This window comes from Patiria miniata, unplaced genomic scaffold, assembly GCF_015706575.1.
Source record: "Patiria miniata isolate m_02_andy unplaced genomic scaffold, ASM1570657v1 HiC_scaffold_18, whole genome shotgun sequence".
Lineage (NCBI taxonomy): Eukaryota > Metazoa > Echinodermata > Asteroidea > Valvatida > Asterinidae > Patiria > Patiria miniata.
In genome coordinates, this window is record NW_024037056.1 from 11843830 (window position 1) to 11857210 (window position 13381).

General features: G+C 40.6%; 1 protein-coding gene across 2 annotated transcripts; it reads left to right on the plus strand.

Annotated features, from left to right (window-relative positions):
- Positions 1 to 1296: 1296 nt before the first annotated feature.
- On the plus strand, positions 1297 to 13019 carry LOC119724627 (enoyl-CoA hydratase domain-containing protein 3, mitochondrial-like). 2 transcript variants are annotated; one of them, XM_038195756.1, is made up of 8 exons: positions 1297 to 1491; positions 2330 to 2472; positions 8526 to 8661; positions 9254 to 9359; positions 10057 to 10141; positions 10714 to 10823; positions 12190 to 12355; positions 12776 to 13019. In XM_038195756.1, the coding sequence occupies exons 1-8, from the start codon at positions 1420 to 1422 to the stop codon at positions 12888 to 12890; spliced, it is 933 nt and encodes a 310-aa protein (XP_038051684.1). In that variant the 5' UTR covers positions 1297 to 1419; the 3' UTR covers positions 12891 to 13019. The 2 variants fall into 2 exon arrangements, with proteins under 2 accessions (XP_038051684.1, XP_038051685.1); XM_038195757.1 differs by having other exon boundaries at positions 2333 to 2472.
- The last annotated feature ends 362 nt before the right edge of the window (positions 13020 to 13381 follow it).

A 13381-nucleotide genomic window follows, 5' to 3' on the forward strand; every position in this document is an offset into this window, starting at 1 on the left:
GATGAAAAGATCTTTTCATTTGCACACCGGTTTTCATCGGTTGCTATGTGTTGCCATTCAGCACTCCAGACTCAAGAAGCATTGAGTTTCAAGAACTTAAGTCTGGGAGCTAGATAAGCCAACGAACAAACTTCCCAGATGTCCGCGCCCACCTATTCAACTTTTGTATTTGTACATCATGTACGCATGGAAGAGTGCGCAAGTTTATGTTCGTGACGGGAGACCGAATTCCTTGTGAGAAATGGGTCATCAGTATTTGACAAAGATCAGCCATTTTTCAGCAAGCTCTCCATGTTTCTGTTTCCTGGGGCCTTCAGTTTTGGACCTATTTTCAATGAATATTTGCTAAATACAGGGCCAGTCAGAATGATCTGGACCCCAGTTCACCATTTTTTGTGGTGGCAAATAGAGTATATTGAGAACAAAAACTGAGTGCTTCTTATAAATGGTCATTACCTTGTCTTCCACAGGAATTTTTTTTTTGAATTTTTCAAATTAGTGGCTGTGGTGAGGAGTTATGCCATTTTCACTGAAGTGGCTCATTTTCCAGTCTGCACACGAAATTGGTTTTGCCTTTTTTAAATGTGTCAATAACTTCAAGTGAGTCAGTCATCATGACTAGTTTTTTTTTGTTTTTATACTGCTTCACATCAGTATGTGATTTCAATAAATTTGTTGAACCATGGAACCGTGGTCAGAGTGTTTTTTAGCGTGTGTTCTTTGCTAGTACTTTTCTTCAAAATGGTACGATGGATATACATGAAACTTTAACCAAATACGTCCAAAATACCAGCCTATAACATATCTCATTTGAACTTGATTTGATAATGGCTACATATTTTGAATATTTTCTTTATCTTGGGTCCAGATCATTCGGACTCGCCCTGTATCAGCAAAGTCTTGAGAAATTTTTATTTATATAAAGTGTGGCTTTTGAGGATTGGGTGGGACAGCTTCACCACACTGTGTGTTAAATAAAAAGGACATCAAATTTAAAAAATAATAGACTAACTAAGCATGTTATTGAAATAATTTATTGAACAGACCTTGTTTTACTGCAGTAAAATTACTTACATGTACATTGTATATATTACTGTTGCACAGCAGTTCAAAAGAACGTGAATAAAATTGTTGGTGAGGGAGTTGTGAGGAAATTAAAAAAAAAACATTTTGCCATTTGTCAGAGTTTTGTTTGAGTATATTGGTACAAACATGATATTTAGAAGTTATGGGACTTTTTTAAACAATTTTTCCAAGTTTGGTAATTATGTTGGCTGATTACATTTTGTTACCAAACATTTATTTTATCAATCCTCCGGAAAAAGAACAGCCACAAAAGTGGTCTAGCACCCAGACCTGGTTTTCACAATGTGAGTGGATGGTGTTACAGGGGCCAGACTTAGTTTACCAGGCGACAAGATGGCGCTGCCCATGACAGCATCAAGATTGGCCAGGCCAGCGGTTTTTCGATGTGTTGCCGCATCTTTAAATGTACGTTCTTTTAAAGTTGGTTGTATGACAAGTTAATTGACAATTAAATGACAGATTAATGGGAGAAATAAACAAGGTTGAAAAAGTTCAGTTTTTCCAAGGGAAGTCATGGACAAAATGGGAAAGAAAGTTGCAACCTAACGCTACTTTAGCAGTTGTGTACAAAGTCTATGGAGAGTCAAGAACTTTTTTCTAAGTAAAGTATTTCCTAACAAAATTGGAAATGTTTTTCAGTCCCAGATTCATGTCTTATCATCATTTTCAATGAGTGACCCTTATTGAGATGATATATGAAGAAAAAGCAGCATCATGGTCAAATGGTTGCAACATTCTTTCCTTTCAGTTTCAGTTTCATGCCTTTTAACTTTTAGTTCTATTTCTTGTCCTATTTTTTTTTCAAAATAAGGATTAAATATTAAATATTCATCCCCCCTCCACACACACACCTACGTAGGTATCAGCTCAACTCGGACCCACCTTCTTATCCCTAGTCCACGATTTCCTGTGTTTACATACAATGACATACTCACACACACATTGTGTTGAAACGAATATGGTGCCCCAGGCTTTTGCATTCAAGAATCATAATAAAACAAATGAAGAACCAAAAATTGTAAAAACGGAAGGCTGACACCTAAGTTTTTTTCCCCCAAAAATTTCCAGATCTGCTCTCATATTATAAAATGTAAAGATTACATCTGATCAAACTTTCATTAAAATTGGTAAACTTCAAATTCAATTTCAGTTGTTTTTTTAATGGCTATTGTACATTTCAGGATTTTCGCCTGTTTGATTCATGATAATCTTTCCAAGTTCCAATTTTTTTCTTCTTCAAAAGCAGCAGTATGGAGCAGCAGGTGCCAGACCACACAGACAGAATCTGTCCACTGGAGTCTCGGAGGCCAAGGATGTCGCATTTACCGTTAGAAGCCAAACTGAGCAAGGAGTCAGAACCATACTCCTGAATGATCCAAAAAGAAGGTATAAATATCCCTTGGACAGCTCCCGATGGTGGACTTTCCCAGCAGCAGATCAAGTATTTTTGAGAGGAGGGGTAGTTAAGGTGTTAAACCCTCAAAGGGCCAGGGTTGGGGCAGAATCCTCATCCCCCTCCACCCACGCCCATCTGTAACCCACCCCACCCCCACCCCCCCCCCCTCTCACAAATACCCACCCCCGTAACACCCCCACCCCCTGTAAATACCTACTTCCCCCATAACACTCCCCCCTCCTCCATCCAGCAGTTCCCGTACACATATTGCAGCCACTGCCAGAAACACCGGGGCAAACCCCTTCTCTTAGCGATAAGTGTTACTGGGTTCTTTAACGTGCATTACACAAAACACGGGACCTACGGCTTTACATCCCATCCCAAGGACGAAGCAATAATGGTAAAGTGCCTTGCTCAGGAGCACAAGGGCCATGTTCCCCGTCAGGATTCAAACCCGGCATGGCACGGCACACGAGTCGAACACCATAACCATTGGACCTCAGCCCCCCTTCTTTCATTGGTCAATATTCAGATGCATAGTGAGAATAAAAGAAGCTACCCTACACACGCACTGCACGTATTACCATACCTCATACATATTCATGAGCGCGAGCCAAAGCCTAATTGCCTCGCAAACTATTTTATCATCTTCTAATACCTCGGGAGCTAATACCAACTGTCCACTCTCAGACTGTGGCATATTTGTGCACTACATCCCAACAGCTGGGGCCAGTAAATATTTGTGCATTACTTCCCCTCCAAACCATGTCGTATTTGTATTATACAATCTAATTCAAGGATTCAAAAACTTGTAGGCACGTGTGGTCTAGCGGTGGAGCACAAGATTCATGATCGTGAGGTTGTGGGTTCGAGCCCCGTGCCATGGCCATGCGTGTTGTGCCCTTGAGTAAGGCACTTCACCTCAATTACTTATACCCCGCAAGATTTGAGACCAAAAATTTTTGCACTATGTGCGTGTAGATACACTACACCCTACACCAATAAAGCGCCCTCACAAGGCAGCAGGGATGAAGCTAGATTGATCACGGACAACCTGCTTATGACGTGACATATCTTTAATATGGAAGCATGCGCATTGGTCATGTACGTAATTCCAGAACACACAGTTCAATATCCAATCGTGTACCCTCTCTTACGGTCACATGCACACAAAAAGATCTACACTGTCTACACGGTGCTAAAGAGGTCTACAGCATCTACACAGTGCTAAAGAGGTCTATACACTATCTACACAGTGGTTAAGAGATCTACAGCATCTACACAGTGCTAATGAGGTCTACAGCATCTACACAGTGCTAAAGAGATCTACAGCATCTACACAGTGGTTAAGAGGTCTACAGCATCTACACAGTGGTTAAGAAGTCTACAGCATCTACACAGTGGTTATGAGATCTACAGCATCTACACAGTGCTTAAGAGGTCTACAGCATCTACACAGTGGTTAAGAGGTCTACAGCATCTACACAGTGCTAAAAAGGTCTACAGCATCTACACAGTGGTTAAGAGATCTACAGCATCTACACAGTGCTTAAGAGGTCTACACTATCTACACAGTGCTAAAAAGGTCTACAGCATCTACACAGTGGTTAAGAGGTCTACAGCATCTACACAGTGGTTAAGAAGTCTACAGCATCTACACAGTGGTTATGAGATCTACAGCATCTACACAGTGCTTAAGAGGTCTACAGCATCTACACAGTGGTTAAGAGGTCTACAGCATCTACACAGTGCTAAAAAGGTCTACAGCATCTACACAGTGGTTAAGAGATCTACAGCATCTACACAGTGGTTAAGAGGTCTACAGCATCTACACAGTGGTTAAGAGGTCTACAGCATCTACACAGTGGTTAAGAGGTCTACAGCATCTACACAGTGCTAAAAAGGTCTACAGCATCTACACAGTGGTTAAGAGATCTAAAGCATCTACACAGTGGTTAAGAGGTCTACAGCATCTACACAGTGGTTAAGAAGTCTACAGCATCTACACAGTGGTTAAGAAGTCTACAGCATCTACACAGTGGTTAGGAGATCTACAGCATCTACACAGTGCTTAAGAGGTCTACAGCATCTACACAGTGCTTAAGAGGTCTACAGCATCTACACAGTGGTTAAGAGGTCTACAGCATCTACACAGTGCTAAAGAGGTCTACAGCATCTACACAGTGCTAAAGAGGTCTACAGCATCTACACAGTGGTTAAGAGGTCTACAGCATCTACACAGTGCTAAAGAGATCTACAGCATCTACACAGTGGTTAAGAGGTCTACAGCATCTACACAGTGGTTAAGAAGTGTACAGCATCTACACAGTGCTAAAGAGGTCTACAGCATCTACACAGTGGTTAAGAGGTCTACAGCATCTACACAGTGCTAAAGAGGTCTACAGCATCTACACAGTGGTTAAGAAGTCTACAGCATCTACACAGTGGTTAAGAAGTCTACAGCATCTACACAGTGGTTAAGAGGTCTACACTATCTACACAGTGCTAAAGAGGTCTACAGCATCTACACAGTGCTAAAGAGGTCTACAGCATCTACACAGTGGTTAAGAAGTCTACAGCATCTACACAGTGCTTAAGAGGTCTACAGCATCTACACAGTGCTTAAGAGGTCTACAGCATCTACACAGTGGTTAAGAGGTCTACAGCATCTACACAGTGCTAAAGAGGTCTACAGCATCTACACAGTGGTTAAGAAGTCTACAGCATCTACACAGTGGTTAAGAAGTCTACAGCATCTACACAGTGGTTAAGAGGTCTACACTATCTACACAGTGCTAAAGAGGTCTACAGCATCTACACAGTGCTAAAGAGGTCTACAGCATCTACACAGTGGTTAAGAAGTGTACAGCATCTACACAGTGGTTAAGAAGTCTACAGCATCTACACAGTGGTTAAGAAGTCTACAGCATCTACACAGTGGTTAAGAAGTCTACAGCATCTACACAGTGGTTAAGAGGTCTACAGCATCTACACAGTGCTTAAGAGGTCTACAGCATCTACACAGTGGTTAAGAAGTCTACAGCATCTACACAGTGCTAAAGAGGTCTACAGCATCTACACAGTGCTTAAGAGGTCTACAGCATCTACACAGTGCTTAAGAGGTCTACAGCATCTACACAGTGGTTAAGAGATCTACAGCATCTACACAGTGCTAAAGAGATCTACAGCATCTACACAGTGGTTAAGAGGTCTACAGCATCTACACAGTGCTAAAGAGGGCTACAGCATATGGTATCCGGTCAACTCGGACCCAAATCAACTAAACTCATGCCAACTCAGACCCACGCCAACTCGGACCCACGCAAACTCGGACCCACTACCAATTCAGACCACTACCAATTCGGACCCACGGCCAACCTGGAACCACTACCATTTCGGACCCAAGCACGACCAACTCTGACCCAACGATGATTCAATCATTAGTTTAGGGATTATAGGTCATCTTACAGTGTCGGATGTATTCTGTATTATATTCGGCTTTTATTGTTTTCTTTTGCCGTCGCTGAGCGGTACTTTATGATGTGTATGGAAGTTGTTGCTAAACGCTTATCGTTTTGAACGTCATGAAACTCAACGTGCTTAGCTTTTCGAAACCGTGACTTAACCATGGCGGGAATATCTGTATATGAAGCTAAACCAAGAGATGTGTACGTACATGTAAAGCAGGTTAGGCCCAAAGATTAGGCCTACCATATATCATTTTGTACAGGCTGGTACGGTATATGTTTTAAGGAGCGTCCCGCCAAAGTTGAAATTAATTAGTTGATTACTTGTCATGGGCTGTTTTTGTTGTGTGATGATTCATTGGAAAGCTCATTACTAAAAAATTATCAACTTAATTTGAAAATGTTTGTTCAAGGTGTTTTCACCCAACAAAACATGTATACATGTACACCAACTTTAAATCCCTTTAAAGCCTGGTTCCTTACAAAATGGTAACCTTAAGCCTGTTGAAGCAAAACATTATGTAACTGTAATCGATTAAGAGCACAAAATCATATTTTTCGTTGTGACTGTTGGTCCGCCATGTTGGGGTATTTAATTTTGACTAGGCGGTTGTAATTAAGTTCGATATGTTTGAAGACACTGCCGCACTTATGCCATGCTAACGTAACACTAAATCAATTTTATTCGACACGGCATAAGCACATTTGAAAGAGGCCTTACCAAATTGTTTATATTTTTGATCTGTGATGAACGGTAACCTGCTCGCATCCAATTACAGATGTGCACAATGTAGACCTACATATATCTTTGATATACATTGTACGATCACTACGACGAACGGTAACCTACACATTTGTTGTTATTTTAGGATGTGAAACAAATGGCAACCGAACAGTATTTTTTATGTACTACGAGGCAGTGAACATGTTTCAGTGAGGTCAGAGGATGTTTTTCATTTGAAATTACTATTTAGGCAAAAAAGTAATTGACTATTGTTTTTATTCACATGCTTACTTTGATTTTTGTTCTTTTAACTTTTTATACTTATATATAGATTCATATGGAACCTTCGTTTTTCTTATAAAGTGTATGCAGTGGTGTTGATGTATCTTTTAAATCAAACGTTTTTTTATTTTTTTCATATTTTTTTGGCACTTGGAAATGGCACGTTTCTTTTATTCAAACTGTAAGGTAGTTTTATAGTTATTTATATTATTTGTTACCCATCTAGGCTTTTAATTTCATATTCAAAATATGCTGACTTTTGTTGGTGTTTTGAAGTTGCTTATCGTTTAGATCCGTGAATGGTTTATATCTTATATTTTATTTATTGACTTTAGTTTTATCCAGTATTATATACAAATGAATAATGTTTTGTTTGCAAGTGTTTATATTTGAATGTTCATGCTTTCCGATTTTATTTTTCTATGAAGATCTGTGCTGGATGTGTTAATTTCGTTACGTATAAAGTTTGGATTAAAAATGAAATAACATGAGAAAAATGGCATGAACGATATCACTTAACATGTGTTAATTTTTAAAAAAAATTAATAAATAATAAAATACAATTTTAGTAAAAGTTTTACTAGAGTTATCGCATTACAATTACAATGAAAAATTATACCATAGAGCAAGGACCCAGCATCACTGTAACACATGTAACTTGATACGGAATGGGGAATGTTTGAAAACGTGCATAATGAGTCCGAGTTGGTTGTGGGTCCGATTTGGTAGTGGGTCTGAATTGGCATGGGTCCGAGTTGGCTTGGGTCCGATACGTACACAGTGCTAAAGAGATGTTGAAGACCCCTTTAGCATTATGTAGATAGTGTAGACCTCTTTAGCACTGTGTAGATGCTGTAGATCTATTTAGCACTGTGTAGATAGTGTAGACCTCTTAACCACTGTGTAGATGCTGTAGACTTCTTAACCACTGTGTAGATGCTGTAGACCTCTTTAGCACTGTGTAGATGCTGTAGATCTATTTAGCACTGTGTAGATAGTGTAGACCTCTTAAGCACTGTGTAGATGCTGTAGACCTCTTAACCACTGTGTAGATGCTGTAGACCTCTTAACCACTGTGTAGATGATGTAGACCTCTTAACCACTGTGTAGATGCTGTAGACCTCTTAACCACTGTGTAGATGCTGTAGACCTCTTAACCACTGTGTAGATGCTGTAGACCTCTTAACCACTGTGTAGATGATGTAGACCTCTTAACCACTGTGTACACATGTAGATGATGTAGACCTCCTTAGCACTGTGTCTATGCTGTAGACATCAAAGCTCTGGCACTGTGGCAGAAACTAGTTCCAATCATGGAGCTGTGTTTTAAAGCTCCATGTTCCCATTAATATTATATTGAGGGATGTTTCGCATGCTCAGTATGTGTAGCGTGTAGTGTATCTACACGACGTGCGGTCTGTGAAAAGTGTGTAGCGTGTAGTGTATCTACATGACGTACGGTCTGTGAACCTGGTCTCAAATGTTGCATCATATGACTGTTCCTGTTAAAACAGGTTCGTCTCCTTTACCTCTACCTTTTTCAACAACTTACTTGAATTTTTCATCTCAGGAATGCCCTGTCGCTGGACATGCTGCAGAGCCTGAAGGAGGATCTCATGCACCAAGTTGGCGGCGAGGATCTGCGAGCCATCGTCATAGCGTCGTCGGGACCGGTCTTCTCATCCGGCCACAACCTGAAAGAACTGGCAAGTATCGAGGGACCGTTCCACATTTGGCCATAAGACCCGCCCACTTTTCATTAATTAGCCTCATGCATATTCACAACCAAGTGCACTTATTTCATTGGTCAAGGTTCAAGAGTTGCATATTGTGAGTGATTGTGACTGAGTTTGACCGAGCTTCCGTGGTCACCTGACCAAAATGTCGTAATCTGATTGGTCAGTGCGCACTGTCTGATTGACTGGCATTGAAAAGTCGGTTCGTAGTAAAGAGTTGAGAGTTCTACAGTTTGAGTCCAGCCTGGGGTTTTGGTGTATGTGTGTCCTTGGGCAAGGCACTTTGTCACAATTGCTTCTCCCCACCTAGGAGTAAATGGATACCAGTGCCTGTGACAGCAGGGTCAGATGTTGAGTTTGATTTTGTACCTCTGAGGCGACATCGAGCTGTATACTCCCCAAGGAGCTGAGAGCCTGAAATGGTCTTCAGTATTTTTGTCATTTGCCCGATGAGCAGGGGTAATAATAATAATGTACTGCTCCAGTTTGGTAGAAAAATTGTGTGCTTTACACATTTGAGCAACTACATAGCTAAAACAAAGTTTTTCGAACAATTTTACAGACCACAGAGCATGGCAGAGACTTTCAATACCAAGTCATGAAGACGTGTAGTCAGGTCATGATGCTAGTACAGGACATGCCGGTGCCAGTCATAGCCCAGGTGCAAGGTAGGTTGGGTACCAGACCTTGAGAATTCAAACTATGAGACCCTATCCACAATGGACATTTTTTAATGGCTGTGACTGTTCATCATAGCATGTAAATGACAAACAATTAAGGCGTAGTCACTAAAATATACTTGACAGACAATTTTTATTCTAAATCGGGAGAAATTTGATCACAGAATGTTAGGAAAGGTGTTATGTTTTTTTATTTGGTTTACTCAAGTTCAGAAAGGGAAAAAGCTTTCCAAAACTTGTTTAGATTATTTTTTTTTAGGCCAAAACAAAAAAGTAGTCGGTCTCTGGTCAGCGCGCGCGTCGATTTTAATCATGCGCGTCAACCTTTTTTTTTTCCAAAATGTTCCGCGGTAGCTCCAACAGCGCCCTCTATTGCTGCACCTCCTCAATTTCTTTTACCAAAGAGCACCAAGGAATGGGAAATACCACCAAGGCAAATGATCGAGAGCACCAAGGCAAATTATGGAGGACACCAATGTACATGAGGACACCAAAAAAAGCAAAATAGTACCCCACCTTGTCTGTACAATCAAAGCTTGAAAAAAAAAAAAGCAAAAAAAAAAAAAAAAAGCCGCGTCGCCGCATCAATTCCGGAACTTTGGTCTGACCAGAGACCGAATATTTTCGGGGGGGGGGGGGGGGGGGGGGGCTTTATTCCTATTTTTTTAATCTCTTTTTTTTGTAGGATTGGCGACTGCCGCTGGTTGTCAACTGGTAGCTAGCTGTGACATCGCCGTCGCCTCTGAGAATGCCAGATTTGCAACGCCGGGGTAAGAGAAGATGTGCTGTGAAATTGTTTCTCCAGATTTTAAAATCTAAAATCGGGAACTTCAGCTGCAGTATATTTTTGCTCCAATTTACCTGAATTCATAAGAAAGCCTGAAGATACTTTTGGACTGTAAGTTGTACGGATTCATTTTCTTGCTGATCCGTGCTTTAATTTGTTGTTACAGTGTTAATGTTGTTCACAAAACAGTTTGTTTAATATAAAAAAATGATGAATGAATAAAAGAATGCATAAGTTTACAAAAATGTTCTTGAAAATAGAAGTATACTGTTTCAAACTTGCATCTTAGAGTCGTGCCAAATTAAATTATTCTGAAGAGTAGAACAAGTTTGTTTTTTAAACAATTAAGAGCGACTATACATGCAAGATTTATTTTAACACTGGTTCAAAATGACTCCAGAGTCCCATCAATGGAAAATCATTAAACTTGCCCATCTGAAATTAAATTTTATTTAGTGATGTTACTTTAATTACATTTTGGTTGGGCATAACTCTGGAACGCTACTTGAAACGGATATTACTTGACTGAATTGTGGTGTGTTTCCTTTTTTTCAGAGTGAATATTGGACTCTTCTGTTCAACGCCTGGGGTGGCTCTCGGCAGGGCGGTGCCCAGGAAACTAGCCATGGAGATGCTGTTCACTGGAGAGCCCATCTCAGCCGATGGTAAGAATTAAGAATTTGATAAGATGATCAATAAGACAATTATTGATTGGTTGATCAATAAAGTAATTGATTGATTATTGATTGACCACGATTGATTGGTTGATGCATCAATCGATTGATGATAATCGATTGATTGATCACGATTGGTTGATTGGTCCATCAACTGAGTGATGGATCATGATTGATTTATAAGTCAATCCGTCAATTGAGTTATCAATAGATTGATCCTGAGTGATTTATTGATCAATCAATTATTGATTAAGTAATTGGTTGAGATTGATGATTTACCAATTGATTATTGGATGGATTAATCAGATACAAAAAGTAAAATGTTAAACCTGTGGCAGACTGTGTTATTGATTGGTTATTTGGAAACCCATCAATTAATTGATTTATTGGGAGATTAATGCATTATTGCATGTATTGATTTTTGATCTGATGGAAGCAATTATTTAATTGACTAATTTAGAAAGAAACTGACTCATTAATACTTGCACTTTTTTGATCGTAAAAATGAATTAATTGAACAATTAATTGGGAAATTGGGAAAGATTTCCATATACGAAGTTCACTCAACACCCTGTGTACAAACCCTATGAGATTGGACTGAAAAATTCTAAGTGTTTTCTAAGAAAATGCTTGTATTTTCTCACTGCTCAAATTGACTTTGATGACATGAAATTGCTATCTGGGGGCTTGTTAGTCAATACAGAGGAAAATTAGTGAACTTCGTATATGGAAATCTTTCCGGAAATTGATTTCTAAATTGATTGATTGAATACCTGTATTTCATTCTAAAATAAAACAAATTGTAATTGTGGAGTTCTTCTCTTCATTGATTGGCTAGCCGACTGTAATATTATTATTTCTAAATGCGTGAATTCAGGAGTAATTTGTTACCGATTCCTTAATGCACTGATCAATGACATACTGACTACGTACTTACTGCTGCACTTGACCATCAGTGGGTTGTAGTGACCTCCAACCTCCCTGGTCAAGGGCAAGAGACCAGCACTCGATTGGTGACAGCTGCACAGCATCCACAACCTGCTTAAGCCAGGTAAGCCGGGGACAACCACGAGGCCTGGTCCAGGTGGCAGGCCGTTGCCAAAAAAGGTAGAACTGGATGGCAGCATCAAGGGCAAGACGAGCAGGGGCAGTAGCTTGGAGGCGCCGAACGTGATCACAAAGGGTGTGTCGCCTCCCTGAGATCTCAGACAAAATGCTGCCAATCCCCAAACGCTGTTGGATGATTGCATTAGAAATGAAGTCGAACCATCGGATTCCAAGTATGCAATGCTGACACCGCATGTGGAAGCCTTGAATGCGTTCAAGTGATCAATTTCTGATCAATTTTGTCTTGCAGTTGCCTTGAAGCACGGCCTGGTCAGCAAAGTCGTCCCACACGACTCACTGGAGGAGGAAACCAACAAACTAACAGACAAGATCTGCACGGCCAGCCGGTCGGTCATAGCCCTGGGCAAGGCGTGCTTCAACAGCCAGATGAAGAAGACGAGAGCGGAGGCATATGGGTAATGAATGACTCGCACATTCTTGTCTACTTGTCAAGTCTATAGACGAACCCCCGGACGAGATCACTGTACACTCACGTGGCCCCCTTCAATGGAGAAACCATTGTGTATGCTATTGTACAAAGCAACTGCTCCATGATGGATTATCTGAACAATAGCTAGCACAATGCTTCCGCCATTCAAGGGGGCCTTCATGGTGGAATTGGTAGCGTGTCCGACTGTCCGGGATTGACTTTAGCAAGAATCTGACTTGACTTGACAAAATTACCTTGTTTACCCTAATGACTTAACTCCACTCGCTGAATTTCGTGACTCGAGTCGGGTCACGAAACTCATTGACTCGATACGAGACTGCAAACCTAACAATCCATACCACCACTCGGTTATCTTAGAGCAAAACTCTTTCTTTGCTTCTTACAGGCAAGCTAGCGAGGTGATGGTGCAGAATCTTGGCCTCGTTGACGGGCAGGAAGGAATCCAGGCGTTCATTGAGAAACGCAAACCGGTCTGGACACACAACTTTGACAAAGTATAGGAAAAGTAAGGTCTGAGAACAGCAGTGAAGTCTAGTTAGTCTATCACAAGTCCTGTCAGAAGTAAATCATCCTTCCATTCACAAGTCCATCACAAGTCCATCACAAGTCATCACAAGTCATCACAAGTCCATCACGAGTCATCACAAGTCATCACAAGTCCATCACAAGTCATCACAAGTCAACACAAGCACATCACAAGTCATCACAAGTCCATCACAAGTCCATCACAAGTCATCACAAGTCAACACAAGCACATCACAAGTCATCACAAGCCCATCACAAGTCATCACAAGTTAACACAAGTCAACACAAGTCAACACAAGTCATCACAAGCCCATCACAAGTCATCACAAGTCCATCACAAGTCATCACAAGCACATCACAAGTCATCACAAGTCCATCACAAGTCCATCACAAGTCCAGTCTTATGATGGACTTGTGATAGGCTTGTGAGTCTTTTGTGATGGACTTGTGATTGACTTGTGATGGA

What these genes read in the sequence shown, in the direction of transcription:
- LOC119724627 (XM_038195756.1), top strand. Translation starts at nt 1,420, where the DNA reads ATGGCGCTGCCCATGACAGCATCAAGATTGGCCAGGCCAGCGGTTTTT. An exon ending in CTGAATGATCCAAAAAGAAG is followed by an intron (nt 2,473 to 8,525) that starts GTATAAATATCC and finishes TTTTCATCTCAG; the next exon opens with GAATGCCCTGTCGCTGGACA. An exon ending in AGAGCCCATCTCAGCCGATG is followed by an intron (nt 10,824 to 12,189) that starts GTAAGAATTAAG and finishes TTTGTCTTGCAG; the next exon opens with TTGCCTTGAAGCACGGCCTG.